At 42.0% G+C, this 23,009-nt stretch overlaps 1 protein-coding gene across 1 annotated transcript; it reads right to left on the reverse strand.

The window, feature by feature from the left end:
• Positions 1 to 16,445: 16,445 nt before the first annotated feature.
• GADD45A (growth arrest and DNA damage inducible alpha) lies at positions 16,446 to 19,658 on the reverse strand. The gene is made up of 4 exons (XM_028102557.2): positions 19,426 to 19,658; positions 18,678 to 18,779; positions 18,196 to 18,433; positions 16,446 to 17,119 (listed from the first exon to the last, which is right to left on the reverse strand). Exons 1-4 carry the CDS (start codon positions 19,467 to 19,469, stop codon positions 17,006 to 17,008), a joined length of 498 nt encoding a protein of 165 aa, XP_027958358.1. The 5' UTR covers positions 19,470 to 19,658; the 3' UTR covers positions 16,446 to 17,005.
• Between the last annotated feature and the right edge of the window lie 3,351 nt (positions 19,659 to 23,009).

Consider the following 23,009-nt stretch of genomic DNA (forward strand, 5'->3'; position numbering starts at 1 on the left):
AAATTTGAGAGAGGAGACAATTCACTTTCAGTTGCATTTTGCCATCCCCACCCCAAGTCATTTTACATTTTCCTCCTTGAATTAAAAATCAGGAGAACCAAAGTCTATAGAGTATGGGGTCAGAGATGGATATGTGGCTTTGCTGTATGTAATTATAGGTATTTAAAAGATATTTAAAGAATCACTTCCTGATACTTCAGCTATTGACTCATCAGCAGGACTGGAAAGAATTTTTTAAGGAAAAAAGAATTGCAGAAAGGTATTTTGTATACAAGCAATTAATAGAATTGAGAGAGCAAAGCTCTAACAATGCCTTTATAAGGAGTTCAAAAACATTACAAAAAGAAAAGCAGCTCACTCAAATATTAAATGTGAATAACAGAGCATTTGGTTTTTTTAGAAGCAGGACAAGGAAGAATTCATTCATTTGTTGAGGTCCTACTAGGAATGTAGTAGTTCCTACTAGCCCTGTTCTAAATATGTCCTAGGATAAACCCAGAAAACACAAGGATCTCCCAGGATGGTTGGGGCAGGGGTTATAGGGTTGGGCAGTAGGAGGTAAACAGATAAATTACTATGCAATGTGACAAATGCTGTTATAAGACCTTGGCTCTGAAAGAACAAGACAAAAATCACAGCAGGAGATCTAAGTGGGAACAGAAATATGTAATATGCCGGATAGAGAATTTAAGGTAATGATCATAAAGATATTACTGGACTTCAGAAAAGGGTAGAGGACATCAGTGAGACCCTTAACAAACAGATTTAAAAAAAATAACATTATCAGAGATGAAGAACTTAATAGATAAAGTTAAAAATACAACAGATGGAACAAACAGTAAGCTAGAGGAAGCAGAGGAATGATCAGTGACCTGGAGGATAGAGTAATGGGAAGGAATCAAGCTGAACAGGTGAGAGACAAATAAATGCTGCATAATGAGAATGGACTTAGAGAACTCAGCAACACCGTCAAGTATAATTAACATTCACATTATAGGGATCCCAGAAGGAGAAGAGAGAGAAGGGGCCGGCAGGTGGGGTGGGGGAGTTGGGGGGGTGGAAAATGCATTTGAAGAAATAGCTGAAAATATCCTGGATCTGTGAAGGGAAACAGAGATCCAAATTCAGGAGGCACAGAAATTCCCCCCAACAAATTCAACCCAAGGAGGTCCACACCAAGACACACAATAATTAAAATGACCAAAAAAAAGTGATAAAGAATTTTAAAGTTAGCAAGAGAAAAGAAGACAGTTACGTACAAAGGAATTCCCATAAGGCTATCAGCTGATTTTTCAGCAGAAACTTTGTAGGCCAGGAGGCAGTGGCTCAATATATTCAAAGTATAGAAAAGGAAAAATCTTCAGGCAAGAATAGTCTATCCAGGGGCATCTGGGTGGCTCAGCCAGTTAGGTGTCTGCCTTCAGCTCAGGTCATGATCTCTGGGTCCTGGGATCAAGCACCATGTGGGGTTCCCTGCTCAGTAGGGAATCTGCTTCTCCCTCTCCCTCTGCCCCCCTCCCCTGCATACTCTCCCTCTCCCTCCCTCCCTTCCACTCCCCTCCCTCCCTCCCTTCCCCTCCCCTCCCTCCCTCCCTTCCCCTCCCCTTCCTCCCTCCCTTCCTTCCTCCCTCCCTCCCTTTTCCTCCCTCTCCTTCCCTCCCTTTTCCTCGCTCTTCCTCCCTCCGTCTCCCTCTCCCTTTTCCTCCCTCTCCTTCTCCCTTTTCCTCCCTCTCCCTCCCTCCCTCTCCCTCTCCCTTTTCCTCCCTCCCTCTTCCTCTCCCTTTTCCTCCCTCCCTCTTCCTCTCCCTTTTCCTCCCTCCCTCTCAAATAAATAAAATATTTTTTAAAAATAGTCTATCCAGCAAGGCTATCATTCAGAATAAACGGAAAAATAAAGAGTTTCCCAGACAAACAAAAGTTAAGAATTTATGACCACTAAACCAGCCCTACAATAAATGTTAAGGGGGACTCTGAGTGGAAAGCAAAAACCACAAGTAAGAGTAAGAAAGATAGGAAGCACAAAAGCAAAAATAAATAAGTATATCTGTAAAAATCTATCAAAAGAAGCACAAAATAGAAGGATGTAAAATAGGATACCAAATATCTGGAACATGGAGGGAAGAGAAGTGCAGAATGACTTCAAAATTAAGCTACCATCAGCTTAGTATAGACTGCTACCTGCAGAAGGTGTTATATATAAAGTGAATGGTAACCACAAGTCAGAGAGGAGTAACATATGCAAAAAAAAAAAAAAAAAAAAAGAAGGAATCCAAATATATCACTAAAGAAAACCAGCAAACCATGAAGATCAGAGAAAAACTACCAAACCACAAAATAAATAACAAAATGGCAATAAATACATATCTATCAGGGGCACCTGGGTGGCTCAGTCATTAGGCGTCTGCCTTTGGCTCAGGTCATGATCCCAGGGTCCTGGGATCGAGCCCCACATCGGGCTCCCTGCTCAGAGGGAAGCCTGCTTCTCCCTCTCTCACTCCCCCTGCTTGTGTTCCCTCTCTCGCTGTGTCCCTCTCTGTCAAATAAATAAATAAAATCTTAAAAAAAAAAATACATACCTATCAGCAATTACTTTGAATGTAAACGGACTAAATGCTCCAATCAAAAGACACAGGATGATGGAACGGATAGAAAAACAATACCCATCTATATGCTGCCTAATAGAGACTCATTTCATATGTAAAGACACCTGCAGGTTGGAAGAGAGGGGGTGGAGAAATACTTATCATGCAAACGGAGGTCAAAAGGAAGCTGGAGTAGCAATACTTATATTGGACAAAACAGACTTTTAAACAAAGTCTGTAAAAAGAGACAAAGAAGGACACTACAAAATCATAAAGGGGACAAGCCAACAAGAAGATATAACAACTGGGGCACTTGGGTGGCTCAGTTGGTTGAACGTCCAATTCTTGATTTTAGCTCACGTCATGTTCTCAGGGTTGTGAGATCGAGCCCCGTGTCAGGCTCCGTGCTCAGCAGGGAGTCTGCTTGGGATTCTCTCCCTCTCTTTCTGCCCCCCACCTGCTCACACTCTCTCTCTAAAATAAATAAATCTTTAAAAATAAAAAGATAACGTTTGTAAATATTTATGTACCAAACATGGGAGCATCCCACTACATAAAGCAGCTCATAACAAACATAAAGGAACTACTCAATAATAGTACAACAACAGTAAAGGACTTTAACACCCCACTCACATCAATGGACAGATCATCCAAACTGAAAATCAACAAGGAAACAGTGGCTTTGAAGGACACACTGGACCAGATGGATTTAACAGATATATTCAGAATATTCCACCATAAAACAGCAGAATACAGACTCTTTTCAAGTGTATATGGAACATTCTCCAGAATAGATCACATATTAGGCCACAAAACAAGCCTCAGCAAATTCAAAAAGATCAAAGCCATACCGTGCATCTTTTCTGACCACAATGCTATGACACTAGAAATCAACCACAAGAAAAAGACCACAAATACATGGAAATTAAATGACATCCTGCTAAACAATAAATAAGTCAACCAAGAAATAAAAGAAGAAATCAAAAAGTACATGAAAACAAATGAAAATGAAAACAATGGTCTAAAAACCTTGTGACACAGCAAAAGTGATTCTAAGAGGGAAGTTTATAGCAATGCAGGCCTACTTCAAGAAGCAAGAGAAATCTCAAATAAACACCTTAATCTTACACCTAAAGGAACTAGAAAAAGAAAAACAAAACCCAAAACCAGTAGAAGAAAACAGAATTTAGAGCAGAAATAAATGATATAGAAACAAAAAGAAAAAAACAGATCAATGAAACCAGGAGCTATTTCTTTGAGAAGATTAACAAAATGAATAAACCTCTAGCCAGATTCATAAAAAAGATAAATGACTAAAAAAAATAAATAAATCACAAGTGAAAGAGGAAAAACAACAACCAACACCACAGAAATACAAACAATTGTTAAGAGAATATTATGGAAAACTATATGCCAAAAAATTAGACAACCTAGAAGAAATGGATAAATTCTTAGAAACATAACCTCCCAACAATGGAAGCAAAAATATACAAAAAACTTCAATAGACCAGTTGTCAGCAAGGAGATTAAATTAGTAATCAAAAAACTACCCACAAACAAGTCCAGGACTACACGGTTCACAGGTGAATTCTACCAAATATTTAAAAATGAGTTAATACCTATTCTTCCCAAACTGTTCCAAAAAAATAGAAGGAAAACCTCCAAATTCATTCTAGTATCCCAAAACCAGACAAAGACACCACAAATAAAGAGAACTACAGGCCACTATCTCTAGTGAACATAGAGGCAAAGATCCTTAACAAAAATACCAGCAAACCAAATCCAACAATACATTAAAAAATATCATTCACTATGATCAAATGGGATTTATTCCTAGGTTGCAAGGGTGGTTCGATATTCACAAATCAATGTCATATCACATCAATAAGAGAAAGGATAAAAACCATATGATCATTTCAATAGATGCAAAAAAAGCATTTGACAAAGTAAACATCCGTTCATGATCAAAGCCCTCAACAAAGTGGGTTTAGAGGAAATATACCTCAACATAATAAAGGCCATATATGAAAAACCCACAGCAAACATCATACTCAATGGGGAAAATCTGAGAGTGCTCCCCCTAAGATCAGGAACAAGACAAGGATGTCCAATTTGACCACTTTTATTCAGCATAGTACTGGAAGTCCTAACCACAGCAATCAAAGAGCAAAAAGAAATAAAAGGCATCCAAATCAGTAAGGAAGAAGTAAAACTTTCCTTATTTGCAGATGACATGATGCTATATATAGAAAACCCTAGGGGCGCCTGGGTGGCTCAGTCAGTTGAGCATCTGCCTTCTGCTCTGGTCATGATCCCAGGGTCCTGGGATTAAGCCCCAAGTCGAGCTCCCTGCTCAGTGGGAAGTCTGCTTCTCCCTCTCCCCCGCTTGTGCGCGCTCTCTCTTTCTCTCTCAAATAAATAAATAAAATCTTTTTAAAAATTTAAAAAAAAGGAAAACCCTAAAGACTCCATCAAAAAACTACTAGAACTGATAAAGGAATTCAGTAAAATTGCTAAATACAAAATCAATGTGCAGAAATTTGTGGCATTTCTACACACTAATAATGCAGAAGAAATAAATTAAGAAAATAATCCCATTACAATTGCACCAAATACAATAAAATACCTAGGGATAAACTTAACCAAAGAGGTGAAAGACCTGTACTCTGAAAAGTATAAAACACTGATGAAAGAAATTGAAGATGACAAAAATGGAAAGACATTCCATGCTCATGGATTAGAAGAACAAATACTGTTAAAATGTCTATAGTACCCAAAGCAATATACACATTTAATGCAATCCCTATCAAAATACCAACAGCATTTTTCACAGAGCTAGAACAATCCTAAAATTTATATGGAACTACAAAAGACCCTGAATAGCCAAAGCAATTTTGAAAAAGCAAAGCAAAGCTGGAGGCATCACAATTCCAAACTTCAAGCTGTATTACAAAGCCGTAGTAATCAAATCAGTATGGTGCTGGCACAAAAACAGACACATAGATGAATGGAGAGAATAGAAAACCCAGAAATAAACCCACAGTTATATGGTCAATTAACTTTCCTGCCCCTGATGAAGCAGGAAAGAATATGCAACGGGAAAAAGACAACTCTCTTCAACAAATGGTGTTGGGGAAACTGGCCAGATACATGCAAAAGAATGAAACTGGACTTATTTACACCATACACAAAAATAAATTCAAAATGGACTAAAGACCTAAATGTGAGACCTGAAACCATAAAAATCCTACAAGAGAGCACAGGCAGTAACTTCTCTGACATTGGCTGTAGCAACATTTTTCTTGATATGTCTCCTGAGACAAGGGAAATAAAAGCAAAAATAAACTATTGGGACTACAACAAAAACAAAAGTTTTCCCTTGCACAGCAAGGGAAACAATCAACAAAACTAAAGGGCAACCTGCTGAATGGGAGAAGATACTTGAAAATGACTTGTCAGATAAAGGGTTAGTATCCAAAACATATAAAGAACTTATATAAATCAACACCCCAAAAAACAAATAATCTAATTTAAAAATGGGCAGCAGAAATGAACAGACTTTTCTCCAAAAAAGACATCCAGATGGCCAACAGACACATGAAAAGATGCTCAACATCACTTACCATCAGGGAAACACAAATCAAAACTACAACGAGATATCATGTCACAACCAGCAGAAAGGCTAAAATCAAAAACACAAGAAACAACAAGTGCTGGCAAAGACGTGGAGAAAAAAGGAACCCTAGTACACTGCTGGTGGGAATGCAAACTGGTACAGCCACTGTGGAAAACAGTATGGAGGTTCCTTAAAAATTTAAAAATAGAACTACCCTATGATCCAGTAATAATGCTACTGGGTATTTACCCAAAACACACAAAAACACTAATTCAAAGGGATACATGCACCCTTATGTTTATAGCAGCATTATTTACCATAGCCAAATTATGGAAGTAGCCCAAGTGTCCATCAATAGATGAATGGATAAAGAAAAAGTGTCATAGATATACAATGGAATATTATTCAGCCATAAAAAAAGAATGAAATCCTCTGGCACCTGGGTGGCCCCGGGCGGTTAAGTGTCTGACTCTTCATTTCAGCTCAGGTCATAACCTCAGGGTTGTGAGATCTAGCCCCTCACTGGGCTCCATGCTTTGCTCAAGATTCTCTCTCTCTCCCTCCCTCTCCCCAGCCTCTCCCTCTCAAAAAAAAAAGAAAGAAAGAAAGAAAGAAAGTAAGAAAGAAAGAAAGAAAGAAAGAAAGAAAGAAAGAAAGAAAGAAAGAAAGAAAGAAAGAAAGAAAGAAAGAAAGAAATCTTGCCATTTGCAACAACATGGATGGATCTAGAGGGTATTACGCCAAGCAAAGTAAGCCAAATGACAAATACCATATGATTTCACTCAAAGGTGGAATTTAAGTAACAAAACAAATAAACAAAGAGGGGAAAAAAAAAAGAGAAAGAGAGAAACCGAGAAACAGACTTAACTATAGAGAGCAAACTGATGGTTACCAGAGGGGAGATGGGTGGGGGGATGGGTGAAATAGGTGATGGGGATTAAGGACACTTGTGATAAACACCAGGTGATGTATGGAATCCCTGAATCAGTATATTGTATAACTGAAACTAATATAACACTGCATGTTAACTATACTGGAATAAAATTCAATTTTAAAAAAGATCAAGAAGTTGGCTCTAAGTCAAAAAAGTTCTCACAGAGGAGGCAATAGATCAGTTGGGTCTTGAAGGCTGAGTAGGAGTTTGTCAGTAAAGAACAAGAAAAGGATATTCTCAGCAGAGAAAACAGTGACTGCAAATGCGCTAGTTTCTAAAGGAGTCTGGGATATCAGAACAACACAGATCTTTGTGGCAGGAGTATGGGGAGTAGAATGTTGATGAGGCAGGGAAGGAAGCTGGGGTCAAGTCAAAGAGTTTGTACTGATTATATAGGCAAGGGGAGGGAGTTGGTAGAGGTTTTTAAGCAGGGTCCTGTCATAACCTTTGTTTTCATAAAGATAATTAGAATGAACAAGAAAAATAAACTAGTAGAGAGAAACTAGAAGTAGTGTTTCTAATCTCTGCTGAGTCCCCAGAAGGGTCTCACAATTTTTTCGTTCGACCTGTCCAACTCCTCCTTCATTCTGAACCATTATCATCCTCCTCAACGCTGCCTCCCCCCCCATTTATCTCGTTCCCATCAGACAAACAATTCTGCCTTCTCCATCAAGCAAACAAAATGTTGGGGCCCTTTGGCCTGAATTCTTAATTTCCTACCTTCCCACACTCAAATGTCTCCATCACACCTGTCCAGACATCTTCCATCAAATGGACAGGTTGAGAAGCCACCTCTGCTTCAAGTCCAAATCCTCCAGCTATTCCCTAAATCCCTTACCCTCTTCTCTCCTTTATTAAAAATTTCCAAAGGCTGACGTTTAGGGCCTTCCTTGTCTTCTCTGCCCCACCCCCCATCTTCTCATTGGCTACAGTCTTGCTTTTACTCCCACCATTGTAATGGAACTGATTTCACCCACTAAAATAGCCAGTAAACTCCCAGTTTCCAAACTCAATGGAGCATTTCAGTTTCTGCTTCAAGGACCCCTGTTCGAATCATTTTTTTTCATAAACTCACCATTCTGCACCACTGGCTTCTGTGACATCAGACTCTTTTTCCCTCCTCAGTCTCCTCTTTCTATGTCTGCCCCCTAAAATCCCACCCTCAGTCCCAAGTTTCGATCCTTAGCCCACTGCTGCTTTCCCCGCTTTACCCATTCTTCCTGGGGAGTCCATCCATTGTGACTGCTACTATATGCTAAAGATCCCCAAATCGATACATCTGGCTCATCTTTTGTCCAAGCATCAGACTTACCTAGCCTATTGGACATTTCAACAGATAGCACACAAGGACTTGGAATATAATGTGTTGAAACCCATCTCCCTGCCTAAAATTTAACTGGTAGCCCTATCATCACTAACTTGCCATGGCTGGAAACCTGAGAGGCATTCAAGAATCCCACCTCGGGCGCCTGTGTGGCTCAGATGGTTAAGTGTCTGCCTTCGGCTCAGGTCATGATCCCAGGGTCCAGGGATCGAGTCCCGCATCGGGCTCCCTGCTCCTTGGGAGCCTGCTTCTCCCTCTGCCTCTCTCTGTCTGTCTCTCATGAATAAATAAATAAAATCTTTAAAAAAAAAAAAAGAATCTCACCTCATTCCTTACATTTGATTATCCATTCTTGTGCATTTCATTTCCCAAATACTTCTCAAATCCATCCCTGATTTTCCTCATCAACTATGAATTCAGGCCCATATCATCCCTTGGCTGAATTACTGCAAAAGCCTTCCACCTAGACTCCAGCCTATGTAGCTGCCTCTGGCATTAAGGTAACCAACTGTCTCAGCTTACTTGGGACTATCCTAGTTTGGGCCCCCAAAATCTCACATTCTAGAAATGCCTCAGTCTCTGTTGCTTATATTACTCTTAGTCACAAATGAGACTTGTGAAGGCACATTACTGAAAATCCATGGGCTTCTCTTCAGGTACAGCTGGATCCAGGAGCTCTGCTTTTAGGTTTCATCTCTGACCTTTCCTCTTGAATAGCCTTATTCGTTATGAGGCAAGCCTGCTGCTAGCAATCATAGATACATCCATCAGCTTGCCAACACCAGAAAGAGAGTCTCTACTCTAGCAAAAATGTCTCAGGACATTCTCTGACTGGCCCAGCTGAAGTCACATCTCTATCCCCAAACCAATCACCATAGCCAGGAGAATTGGCTAGGCCTGTATTACAAATCCAGCCTGGAGGCTGAGGTGGGGAGTGCTAATGAGGAAGAAGATTCACAGAGGAAGGGGGGGGCAAGCTGGACAGATGATAAAAATGAACAGCTGTCCCTTTATGTGACACTGCCTTCAAATCCCATCCAGCAGACTGTGGCCTGACCAACTGAACCCATCTGAGAAGAGTGAGTCATAGAACACTTCAATTTAACCATTTTACTTTTCTACATAAAACCCCCAGAGTCCTCTCCATGCTTGCAGGACAAAGTCCATGCTCTTTAGGAAGGCATACAAGACTCTGACCTGGTCTCTGTCTACCTTCTCAGCCTACCTTTCTCCACTCTCTTCCTTAACACTATCCTCTAGTAAATACCACAGACTGAAGAGTCCCTCATATGCCATACCTTTCTCCCCTGACTAGCTCCTAATCATGCTTCAAGACTCAGGTCAAGCATCTCTTTCCTGGAAGGCTTCCTCACCACCACCAGTAACACACACACACACACACACACACACACACACACACACACACACCATGCCCAAACTTGCCCAGGCACCACGACGACCTGAAAATGGGTCAGCTTCCTATACTCAACTGCAGGTACAAACTGCATCATAATTATGTTTAGATAGCAAGTTCTAGCCCAGTGCTTGGCACCCAGTATGTGTTCAATCTTTGATTTTGAACAGAAAATGTTCTGATAATTCAAATGAGCAATGAAGAACCAAATTAAGTTAGTAGAAACAGAGGAGAAACTAATTTAGTCGAAATGAACATAATCTAATTGGATGGTGTCTTTCCATATTCCCTTCCACTGGGCTGTGTGGTTTACTGGGGGTTTTTCTTTTTTCTTTGGATCACCCTCTAATTTGCAAATACAGAATGATTACATAGAATACATACATAGCATGCATACATAGAAAATTACTCATGGGAGATATCATTATCATTAGGTTACATATATTGAGTACTTCCAGGAACTGACCTAAGTGTTTTCTACACACAATTCCTTTAATCCTCGCGACAAACCAATGAAATAAGCCTTGTTTATTTTCCTATTTTATAGGAGCAATAATTGAGGCTTAGAGAAGTTACAATAACTTTCCCAAGTTCTAGCTAGGATCAAGGATCCAAGCCCAGATCTTTCTGGCTATAAAAGCCCATGATCTTAACTACTACGTTCTTGGTCTTTATTTTTGCCAGCTCAGTCCTTCACAGTTACACCAAGAAGCAACGTGAAATCAGAAGGCTCTTCTCCAGGTGAGCCATTTCTTGTGAAATGATTATCTTGATGATTGTAATACAATTGCAATAGGGTGATATAATCGGGTGTTAAGTGGTGATACTAAGAAAGTTTGCTGCTTCTGTGCATAATAAGTTCTTTCTCAGACACTTAATTGTAGAAAATGTGTTAGCCTAAAAGCACCTTAGGGACACACAAATCACTTTTCCCATGATGAAGTTCCAAGATGAAAGAGAACAATTCTTAGAATTCTCTCCTGGTTTCTGTCTCCTTTTGTTTTCCTGAGGCTCTGTCCCACTTATTGGATAAGTAAAAGATTAGATCCAATTAGTTTCATCCTCCCCCAGGCTAACCTCCGCTGGTTGGCCTCTTTGAGAGACAGCTCCAGGATACAGAGGACTGAATTCACAGTAAACCTCTGATTCTTTTTCTTTCTTGCCCTGTGACTCTGGAGGTCTCTCTGGACCTCTCTAAGCCTCAGTTGCGTTAGCAGGGAATCAAATTAATAAATGTGAAAGCATGTTCTAAGCCAGAAAGTGCTAATTGATAGAAGAAAAATATGAACTCTAGTCACTTCCCAAACTCCTACCTTGTGCCTGACACTGAGCAGTACTCCGGTTGTTTTGATCATGCTGATCGGGTTCTTCCTTGTCTTGTCCAAAGTGCCCAGCGCTGTGTCTAGCATCTAACAAACAGGTCTGCTGGTCGGCCAGTTCAAGGCAGTGCTAAGAGCCATTCTGTGTGTGGACTCTTTCACCTCTTGGAGTTGTTGTAACTTGTGCAATAAACACCGTGGTAAACTGGTAAATTCTAACTGTGCCCACAGGTAGCAAGTATTTCTGGTTATATGTCTTCCCTGAAAATCTTTTCAGCCTTTGCAGAGAAATGTGTATTTCTCAGCTCCTAGGGGGCTGGCATCGGGGAGGCTGGAAACTGATGAAACGAGAGCTTCTCCTTCCCTCTCCCCGCTCCCCTAGATTTGTAGAATGGTTCTGCTGAAATTCACCTGGAAGAATGCCAAGAGTGCTTCTCAAACTTCTCTGATAATAATTACCTGAAGTGCTTGTTAAAAAATAAATTCTGAGCCTTATCTCAGCCCCACTTAATCTGAAGCTCCTGGGAAGGGTCTTGAAGCTGTGTTTTTAACAAACAACCATAGGTCTTTATTATTATCAGAACCATTGAGAAATTCTGATAGTACAAACACCTCACCTTATACAGGAAAATTCTGAGCCCCAGACTGAGAGATGTGAATTGTTGGGGAAGAAGAGTGAACCCCACATGCTTAAAAGGATTACGACGGGAAGCCAGAGTCCAGCAGGCTTGAGTTGGCAATTGGGAGGGGTGAGGTCTGTGGCAAACAGGAAATCCTTGTCTAAAAGGGAGGAGCCTCCTCTCAGCTCCAGCCAATTGTTGCCATGTATAGCAATAGAAATCAGAATTTTTCTAAAAAATGTCTCCATGTTTAAATATTGACAACTGATTTAAAAAGTTTCTTTAAGCATTTGCAAGCCAAATTTCTCTTAGCTACCAATTTTTGCATTAGGACTTTGTGAGCGATAGCATCTTTTCCTTGCATCTCTCGCTAGTGATAGCACCCTGTCTCTTCCCTCAGTGTTAAAGGTTATTTTTAAATGGCTTAAAAAAAGTTTTTTATTAAGTATTCTCTATGCCCAATATGGGGCACAAACAAGACCCTGAGATCAAGAGTCACATGCTCTACCAACTGAGCTGGCCAGGAGCCCCTAAATGATTTTCTATCACCTAATAAAAAAAGGCTGATTTGTAGGGCCCTTTGTGGTCTCGCTTCTACCAACCTTCCCACTTCATCACCTATCATTGGAAGACATAGATTCTAGAGCCAGACTGCCTCAATTTGCATCCTGGAGTTGCTACTTACTAACAGTATGACTCTAGGCAAAGTTCTCCCTCGGTGTATCTGACTCTTCATCTTCCAAATGGCAGCAGTAGTACCTATTTCCACAGAGTTGTGAATCCTACTGTGTTACTGTAAAGAGCTTAGAACAGTGCTCAGAAAATAGTAGACCCTATATGTGTTATGGTTGCCCCCCAGAAGCTAGCCCCGAACATGCCTTGAATTCACACTTTCAGAACTGCTGTCCCCCCTTCTGGGACAAATGTTCTTCACTGTCCCCTGGCAGCGCTCTTTATCCTTCAGGTTTCACTGATCTGGCAAAGCTTCCTTGCCCCCAGGAACACTTATGCCTTGAATATAACACATCACCACTTACCACCTCATATTGCAGATGTCAGTCATCTCCGCTAAAGGCAGAGGCCTTGCTTTTTTCACTTTTGTAGCCCCAGGACTTAACACAGTGCCAGGGACATCCTTTCAATAAATAGTGTTAAAGGAAAAAATGTGCTGATCTTGATTTTCTGATTTGATTATAAACTTAAGGACAAACACTCCCATTGGCTACATCTATGTAATCTCTACAGCGCCTAGCAGAATTATATTCAATAGTCAATCAATTAAGTAATTTCTGCGGCTTGCAAAATACAATGCTTACTTCTGATCAAAGAGCTTCCCTACCTTTCTCTCCATGCCATCCCCATATGCCCTCCAGAGATTTCTACTGTTTGAACTCCCATTAGCAGTTCTCTGGGCCTTTCTTCTGTTACTGGGTATTTTTTGCTTTGGATTATATTTACTAAGGTCCATGTCTCATTGCTTGGGGCTCCTTGAGGCCAGAGTAGGTGCCTGATTTTTTTGCAGACTTCAATATAACCAGCATAGTTCCTTGTCCATAGTAAGCACTCACTAAATATTTCTTGGTGGTCTTCATGAATATGACCTTTTCAGAGTTTCTTATGTTTTTCTAAGGATTGTTAGAAAGAAAGAAAAAAGCTTCAATTCAATTTGAGGGATGCTGGCCCTGTGTTAAATCATGCCATTGGGAGTTTTGTTCATTTGAAAGAGACACATCTCACCACTTGCAGCCTTTTACCCCATGGTAAAGAATAAAATTTAACCTAGTTGAAAATTGAGGAAACCAGGATTTCACAAGGGTTACAGGAAAGCATCTCAAAAGATGCTTAGGAAATGCTTCCAGTTGACAGTATACAAATGTTCTTTCTTAGAAATAACCCTTTTTATTTAATTGGGAAATAATGTATGTATCACAGGAGATTAGTTACCTTCATGAGTCCTTTTTTATAGAAGTTTAACTTACTAAGGCCTTGGTTAATTGTAAAAGGAGGGGGCAATGGTATTTACAACACTGAGGTGAAGTTGCCAGTGGAAAAATAGGTATTTTCCACATACAATACACCTTAGGTAGATGAAGGGACTTTTGTTCCTGTTGTAACATTTCCACCTACTTGCAATAAGTAGACTTAATAGCATTTAAGGCAAGGACTGAAGAATATTAACATCAATTAGAGGTAGAAGTTGCCCAGGTAATTGCACACTTGTTTACAATTAACTCAACTGTTTCACGATTGGGTTTTTCAATGCTATGTTAACTTTGTGTTATGTTCAGTCAGGAAAGAATAGCAACAGTTAAAACAAAACCCCAAACAACAGTTTTGCATTAATTATTAGGATCTTCCTGAAACAAAATAGTCTGAAGAATGGACACTACCACTTCATATCTCTAAGCACTATGAATTTGGAAAAGAGATTTGAAACTCCTTTCTCAAAATAAATATCGTTATACTGTGTTTTAAGGCATCAGAGAAATCTGTCTGACGGTTTTTAGTTTCCTGATTGCTACTGCCTGCATTTTAGTAATAGGCTGTATTGAGCACCTAACATAGCCAGGTCATTTGCATTCATTATTTCTAAATCATTCATTGAGCCAACAAATATTAATTCAAAACCTACTGCTTGCTGAGAAGGGCGCTAAATCCTGGGCTACAATTATGAACCAGACATTAGCTCTCAGCTTTAGTTTTATAGTTTTGTAGAAGAGGGAACAATTCTGGGTCATTTTACCTCCATCTTATAGATGAGGAGAACGAGATGCAGAGGGACTAACACAGGTCTTCACACCAAGCAACACTGCTGCTTTCTTCTCTGCCTTCCTGGTTTAATTCACTCAGCTTTGCAAGGGTTTTTAATCAAGCAAATGTGGAAGAGGATTAAAAATTCTTAGTAGGAAGGGCGCCTGGTGGCTCAGTTGGTTAAGTGACTGCCCTTGGCTCAGGTCATGATCCTGGAGTCCCGGGATCGAGTCCCGCATCGGGCTCCCTGCTCAGCAGGGAGTCTGCTTCTCCCTCTGACCCTCTTCCCTCTTGTGCTCTCTCTCATTCTCTCTCTCAAATAAATAAAAAAAATCCTTAGTAGGTAAGAACATTCTATTCAAAACTCACTTCTCTCCATCTTTTAGTAAAACAAAGATTAAGTACCAGTTACGTTTTGGATCCGGCACTAGCTTGCATAAAATACAAGGAGCTTAAACAAGGCCTAACAACCCACATTTCTAGCAGATGTGGAAAAACAAACTTAATTGCGAGGTGAAGGGCTTCATGGGCTGTGTTATTCATGAGATGCAGGAACTTGGAGCTTTGTGTTACTATTAGTTGGTTTGGTTTTCTCTCCTGACTTCTTTTCCCTAATTACATGTAGTCATGACAAGGATGGGAGACAGATGGCAGGGGAGCCGTGGGGGGTGCCATTTGCCAAATAGGCAAAAAAAAAAAAAAAAAAAAAAAATCCTGTGGACTAAAACTATGTCAGTCTTCTCCCCAGTAAGCATTTTTGCTTTCTTTGGCTATACCTAGAGGAGATTCTTGCAGTTAATTATCAAGTGACTGTTCCAACTAAGAGGTGATTGTTCTGCTGAAGCCTTTCATTTTTGCTCTTTTCTTCCATCTCTCTCATCAAATCTAATCAAGACCCCTCGAAACCAGAGCAGAAACGTTCAGCTGGAAAACATACAGCTCTAGAGAGAATAGGGGCACTGGAATTCTTTGCCAGGCCACTTCCCTGTTTGTTCCTTAAACACGGTTCTGCAAACTGCACAGCCTTGGACTGGTCCAGTCACTTCCTGATTGGCGTTACCTCCAGCCTCTTATCCTAATAACCTCTCTTTCACAGTCCCGTGTTATCTTCCCAGAACACTGATCACGTCACTCCCCGTGTGAAGGCCTTTGCAGAATCCCCCGAGTTTACAGAAGGAAGCCCAAATGCCTGAGGGTGACACCGAATGCCCTTCAGAGTCTGGGCCTAATCCCCACCCCCTTTTTCCACCTTCTCTCCCCCTTCTCTTCCACACCAGAGGCACATGGAATCTTTGTTCCCTGAACCGGGTTTGCTCTTTCAGGTAACCACACCTCTGCACAAACCAGGGCCACTGCCAGCAACATTCTTTTCCTCTCTAGTTGGGGAAATGAAACTCGAGTTTTAGGACCCACATAAAATGACCTCTCCACCGTAAAAACGTCTCAGCTCTTGCAGGTTACTTTGGTCACCTTCTCTCTGCTTCCTTAACATTTTGCATATATACTTACTATAACATGTCACTGAATGATAATTATTCCAATTTTGCAAGTGTAATCTTGAACACGTCTTTCCCCTAACTGCAACCCCAACTTCTCTTAAATCACCTTTGGTTTTTAGACTTTGGACATAATGTAGAGTAGGGCGCCAGTAAAGTCTGTTAAATAAAGACTAAGAAATAAAATTATGCCATGTCCAGCCCAAATGTGTAAAAGCGGAAAAAATATACATTTGTACATAACACACACAGATCTCTATCTATACAGAGAGAGAGACACTTATACTATAGATACATGATTTCAGAAGGGTTTTAATTTTTCCATATAAAAAAACTTGTTTAAAATACATTCCAAGTTAAAAGAAACAAAAGCACACATTAAGAAATAATGCAATTATTCCATACCAGTTTATTGTAGGTATTGTGTTTCAAAAAATTTATAGCATAAATAAATTTTCATGTCATAAAATAACTTAGTACAATTTATAATAAAACTTTGAGAATTTAACATCTCATCAAAATACAATAAAATATGGTTTTAAAATATGATTAACCCTTTCTGCTTTTCTTTTACTTGAGGGCACATAAACCAAAAATACCCAAACTACTGCAGCACATTTGAACTTTAACAAAGCACATTTGGTTTATTTAAATGTAACTCAACCATCCTAAATTAATACATAGTTTGTTTTCCTTCCTGCGTGGTTCTTTGTAATTTTTTGTTCCTTTTGACTTGTATTTGTTTCAACACAGCTTCTTCATTTTCACCTCTTTCCATCTGCAAAGTCATCTAGCTCCGGACCCAGGAACATGTAGTTGAACTCACTCAGCCCCTTGACATCAGTTTCTGTAATCCTTGCATCAGTGTAGGGAGTAACTGCTTGAGTAACTACAAAGGTATTTCAAAACTTCAGTGCAATTTGGTTCAGTTATTTTCATTCAGATGCCATCACCGTTCAGGGAGATTAATCACTGGAACCCACTGATCCATGTAGCGACTTTCCCGGCAAAAACAAATAAGTTGACTTAAGGCAGGATCCTTCCACTGCGATGAATGTGGATTCTGGAGACATTGATAAAAATAAATTTACTATTTAAAAAAAAATCAGCATCTGTTAATAATGATACTCATGTCGAGGGAAAGACAACTTGAACATTCTATACTTTAGCTGTGTGACATAGAGACCAGTTACAACCATAAAAAATAAACTTTCTTTTGGTAGTTGGTTTCCTGCAGAATCATTAAGGGTAATTCTCCACTAAACCATACTCTGCAAAGTACGATCACATGCAACCCTCTGAACCATATACATATGTTTGCATGATACTTATTTAGTTTTGCACAAGAGTATCATTCACCAGCCTTGTTCTGTGGGAGAGACCTGAGTGAAACAGCTCTGAGAAGTATTTCCATACTCTGTGTACTATGAAATGAGAGCTGCATAACAGTTAACAAGAATTGCCACCTGATATCCTCCCAGAAGACACAGTAGTAATTTTCAGGAGTAGCAAAATGATTGGGGCTGCCACTTAACTAGACCAGCCAAAAAGTTAATAAAATGTAAAAGACAAAGCTATCATATTTACCTCTGGAGACACAAGTTATCTACCTACCAAAGGTTTTTATCAGGGAAAAAGTGTCCCGTAAAAAAAGGCACGATTGCAAAGAAAAAATTCCCACTCCATCCTCTTAATGTATTTCTAGGGAATTAATAAGGTCTGTCTCCTACACCATTTCTATTTTTAACTTTGAGTCGTGGAGAATGAAGCTGACTCCTTAATGAGGGTGAGCCAGGAATTTATTTGGCTTTATCTAATCTGCCCTACTAAAGGAATTAGTCACGGAAGGTAGTGCAGATGTAGGTAGGGAGTAGCTGGGCTGACAGTGCTGACTCACAAGGATCTCTTCCGCTGCTGGCAGCCTCCAACGTGCTTAGACATGTTCTGTACCAGAGAAAATCCTGATGATGAAACCAGCACATCTTGGCTGAAAGTCCAGCCACACGCTCTAATGGGGCATGGGCAGCCACGCTCTTGCCCTCCCCCTCATTCCAGATCTGCAGTCAGGCGACTCTCAACCGTCGCTCACTTCCCTCCAGGACTCCAACTCCGACCGGCCCGCAGCCCGCCCTCGCTTACCGTCACCAGGACGCAGTGCAGGTCCGGGGGCTGCTCGGCGCCCTCGCTCCCGGCTGGGCTGGCGTCGGTCTCCAGGAGCAGGAGCTCGGCCAGTCGGCCCGGGTTGCTGACGCGCAGGATGTTGATGTCGTTCTCGCAGCAGAACGCCTGGATCAGGGTGAAGTGGATCTGCAGAGCCACATCCCTGTCGTCGTCCTCGTCCGCCGCCAGCAGACACAGCACCACGTTATCGGGGTCGCTGAGGGCAGCGGGAGGGGCGGGTGAGCGCAGACGCACCACTCGTCCGCGTGGACGCCCGCAACACCCGCCAGGGCCCCGGGGTCGCGCCCCGGCCAGCTCGCTCTCCCTCCAGGGCAGGCGGCCGCGGGGCAGATGGGAAGCCGCAGGAAGCTGCGCGGCAGTGCGAGGGGGCGCTCCGCGAGGTCGCCTCCGGGCTGGGGCGGGAAGGGGTGCCACCGGGGACTCGCGAGGGCCCCACTTACACGTTGAGCAGCTTGGCCGCCTCGTACACCCCGACGGTGATGGTGCGCTGACTCAGGGCTTTGCTGAGCACTTCCTCGAGGGCATCCCCCACCTTATCCATCCTACAGGCGAGCGGGAGCAAGGGGGTCCCGTCAGCCCAGGTCCCTTCGGGGCCATCGCCGCCCCCTCACCTGGCACCGCGACCCTCCCTCCCGAGTTCGTGCGCCACCGCGCCTCTCGGCTTTCTGCAAACCCCAAGCCTCCCTTGGCCCTGTCACTCACACACACACACACACACACACACACACACACACACACACCCGTGACCCCCGGCCCTGTCACACACGCCCCCCCACACACACCCGTGACCCCGCGCGCGCGCGCGCGCACACACACACACACCCCGTGACCCCTCGCACGCCCAGAGGCCGGGAGGCCTGCGAAAAGCCCCGAGAGGGCCACCCGCCACCCTCCCCCGAGGGCGCTGCCAGTCCCTGACGCTGGGCGCAGCCACAGGCTGCCAGCCGCAGGAGCCGCACGGGCAGGGACGGTCCCTTCTGCCCTTTGCCAAGGCCAGAGCGGCCCAGCCGGGTTGGGGGCACCCTCCTTCCGTCCACTGGCGCCTCTGGGAGGGTCTCCAAAAGAGACCGGCGGGAGGTGCCCCTGCAAACTTTTAACCGCTCGCTCCCCGGCAAACCTTGCACAGCCTGGACGCACTGGGCGCGCAGTGGATGAGAAGAGTTCGGGGAGAGGCTCCGGCCGCCTTACCTTTCTGTCTTCTGCTCTCCAGCCGAGAATTCCTCCAAAGTCATATTGCAACTGCGGGTCCCCCACAGAGAGAGAGCGGCGTGCGGGCTGCTCCTGCCACTGTGGGCGCTCGGGCCCCTGCCCTCTGCACTCCCTCACAGGCTCCTCCAGCGCCTGCCGCCGCAGCGCCGTCCGTCCCTCCCGCCCCACTCGCTCGCCCGCTCCCAACCCCTAGCCTCTCCACCGGCAGCTGCCTCACAGCCACTGAAGGACAAAGGCCCCGCTCGCCGGAGTTATCGTGCTAACCTCCAGCCAACCACCACCCGCCTCATTTGCATACGCACAGCCATTGGGCTATGCAAATCAGCCTGCTCCGACAATTTGACCCCAGCCCTTGGAACCGTGGGGAGAGGAGCGGAAGGGGGTGGAGCCACGCGGTAGGCGAGCTTCGGGGGCGGGGGCGGTGCAGCGATCGGGTAGGGCGGGGTCCGGAGCGTACTCTCTCATCCTGTTGGAGGGACTGGTAGGAGGGTGGGGGGTTCTTTGCAGTGGCGGGGGAGAGGGGGTGTCTTCCACTTGAGGCCGGAGCAGGCTGCCAAGTGTTTTTCTAGTTGGTGCACATTTTTTTTAAATTGTCGTTTCATGTCTTTTGTTTTTAGGGGTTGCTATTAAAATCTCTTTCCAGGGCTAATGCACCCAAGTCTAGTAATTATTAGTAAGCAGGTTACATAAAAAGAGTGTTTCAGACCTCTGGGGCAAAGTTTACCTCAGAAGTGTTGTTTATGTAAGTCTAGGCAAAGCTGCTTATTAGTAGTAGTATTATTTCGGTGCCCTGATGGCTGGTTTGATTTATTTTTGGAAGGTTGCAAGGGTTGGAAGCTCAAAAAAGAAAAATCAACACATTTGTGTTTGGTGATGGCACGGAACCAAGTTGGAATCTTTTCCACAGAAAGCAGAAAGGCTTCCCACCTGCCCAGATTAACTCTGGAAAACCATGTTCAGGAGGAGCTGGTTACCACATGTGTGTATCCTAGCCTTGCAACCCAAATTCACCTTTCTGAGAGCTTTTCCCAGAGGAGGATCCTTCAGCACTGCACCAGCTAAGAGACAAATGTCTGACACCCACACACGTCTAAATTCAAAATACTCTCAATATGCCCTAAGCTTCCTTTCATAAGGCAAGTAAGTCACTACCTTCCACAGAGAGCCTATGATCTCACTGTGAATTATTGATGTTAGATGCTGAATCATGAAGCTGCAGCTATAGGACCTTTTAGTCATATGCTAAAATTTCACCTTTGAGATAATGGCAACCTGTGGGTGGAAAGCAAGCAGAAGTTACACATTTTTGAAAAGCAAACTTCAATGTACAGACTTTTAATAAGTTGAAAGTTCTCACCTTTGTTTTTTGAATATATGCAATAAATGCAAAAACATGTCTTAAACCTCTTGAAGTCACCAAAAGTGGTGAAAATGCCTCCCATACGCTCTCATTCAAAACCGTGCTTGCATTATTAAGGTCTCCATATAGCCAGAGGTCAGAGAAGTAATTTTTTGCAAAGGTACATAGGAGTTTTTGCACCTGCATGTTTGTATCATTCTAGACAAAATATTCTCCAGCTCTCTTGATCTTAATTTAGTGGAAAAGAAAAGTGATATGTTGGTTTTCTGGCTCATTTATTTGAGCTGACATTTTGCACTTAATCCCTAACTGCTTTGTCAGCAAGGGGCAATGTTTGAGTAAAGGAATGGTCATGGCCAATGGATAATTTACCCAAGGGTGCATATGTATTTCATATCTGTGCCCTAAATCCTAACATGTGATGCCTTTGTTAAAGAATTCCTTAAAACTGAAATTTCGGTGGGTGCTGAAATACTTTTGGTTGTGCAAACAAAACCCGAATTATACAACATGGCCTGAGTTATCATTTGGAAATTGTTGAACTGTGTTCTGTGAAACTCCAAGGTTCTATCACTAGGTATTTCTTACAGGTTCTTTGGAAGAAAGTGTGATCACAGCAGGCTCACAAAGAATTAGGGAATTGTGTGAATTTCTTGATAACAGGGACTATGACTTCATGAACTTAGTGTTCTCAGCATCTCATACAATTTCAGCATTTAATAGAAAAACAGTCAATGTTTATCAAGTTGAATAGAACCCAAGAGCTGAACGAGATCTCAGGATCCTGCAGTCCTGTGCAGTGCATGAAACTTCTCCAAGATATTACACCTGTAACTTTAATTCAAAAAAATTTATTTGATGTCATACTACATACTATGCAATACAAGAACTATACAATTCCTGATCCTTTGCCTTTAAAGTGCTTGCCATCTAATTGGTATGCCCATGCTTGGACAGGAATTTTGGGACAAAATAGTGTGCACTGTCATCAGCTAGCTATGCTGAAAGTCCCATGACTTTAGTCATCTGAACGGAAGCTGTAGGACAGTAGAACCCGTGTATTGTTTACGCCAATTCAAATGAAGCACGGACCTAATAATGCCTCACCCAAGTCAACTATATACAATGAAAATGTCGTATAATGTGGTTATTTCTTAATATAGGCCTAGTCCCTCACTCAAAAACTATACTGCATGCTATATTTGGCCTCATTAGAAGGCAATTTGTTCAAGTGTTGTGGGGTTGTTCTCTGTGAGATAAGCCTAGCTTTCCAGTATTCCAAAATACTCACTTGTCATACTTTCTGACTCAGATATGTTACATCATTTCACCTCATTGCTGAGCTACCTAGAATGTTTCATCAGTGATTATCTTCCAAAGTGGTCCTCTTGGCTGAAACTAGAAGCTGCCATTTCACTACAGTTAGATTACAGTTATATGTTAGGATGATCACAGATGATTTCATAAACACTTATTAGTCCTGGAGGATGTTGCTATCCAATGATAGATCAGAGGAATTTCCCTAGATCAGGATAGAACGTGTATGTATACATATTGTTTTTGTTTTTTAAGATTATTTATTTATTTGAGAGAGAGTGAGAGAGAGAGAGAGAACACCAGCAAGGTGAAGGGCAGAGGGAGAAGCAGACTACCCGCTGAGCAAGGAGCCCGATGTGGGGCTTGATCTCAGGATTCCTGGATCATGACCTGAGCTGAAGGCAGATGCCCAAACGGCTGAGCCACCCAGGCACCCCTGTATATGTATTTTTAAAAATAACTCTAATATGTGAAATCATTTTAAAAACTCCCCCAAGTAGCTCCTAGGACTTCAACTGCACAGGACTGGAATGACCTATAATAATATTTGTAAGGATGCCAGATGATTATATTCAGAAATCAGATGAAAGTATGTACTCAAGAATAGTTAATAGTACTGCTACCTACTTTGTGTTTAAGAGTCTTTTTGAAATTTTCTTCACTTTTATCATACATGTATACCAACTACTGGTTCTATAGTATAGAATACCTTTTTTCTTCAAAACTTTTTTTTTTCAAAATCCTTTAACATCCAAAAGAAATAAGATTCTTATTATTTCATTATTAGATCATTATTTATATTAAAGGAGATCAATTAGACTATGACATAGTTCTATAAATATAACTATAGAGCTATTATATTTTATTATTAAAAATCATAAGGTTT

Source organism: Eumetopias jubatus, unplaced genomic scaffold, assembly GCF_037043125.1.
Source record: "Eumetopias jubatus isolate StellerSeaLion01/CBP00866 unplaced genomic scaffold, mEumJub1_p1.0 scaffold_4, whole genome shotgun sequence".
In the NCBI taxonomy this organism is placed as follows: domain Eukaryota; kingdom Metazoa; phylum Chordata; class Mammalia; order Carnivora; family Otariidae; genus Eumetopias; species Eumetopias jubatus.

What these genes read in the sequence shown, in the direction of transcription:
- GADD45A (XM_028102557.2), bottom strand. Translation starts at nt 19,469, where the DNA reads ATGACTTTGGAGGAATTCTCGGCTGGAGAGCAGAAGACAGAAAG. An exon ending in GGAGAGCAGAAGACAGAAAG is followed by an intron (nt 18,780 to 19,425) that starts GTAAGGCGGCCG and finishes GCTCGCCTGTAG; the next exon opens with GATGGATAAGGTGGGGGATG. An exon ending in GCGGCCAAGCTGCTCAACGT is followed by an intron (nt 18,434 to 18,677) that starts GTAAGTGGGGCC and finishes CGCTGCCCTCAG; the next exon opens with CGACCCCGATAACGTGGTGC.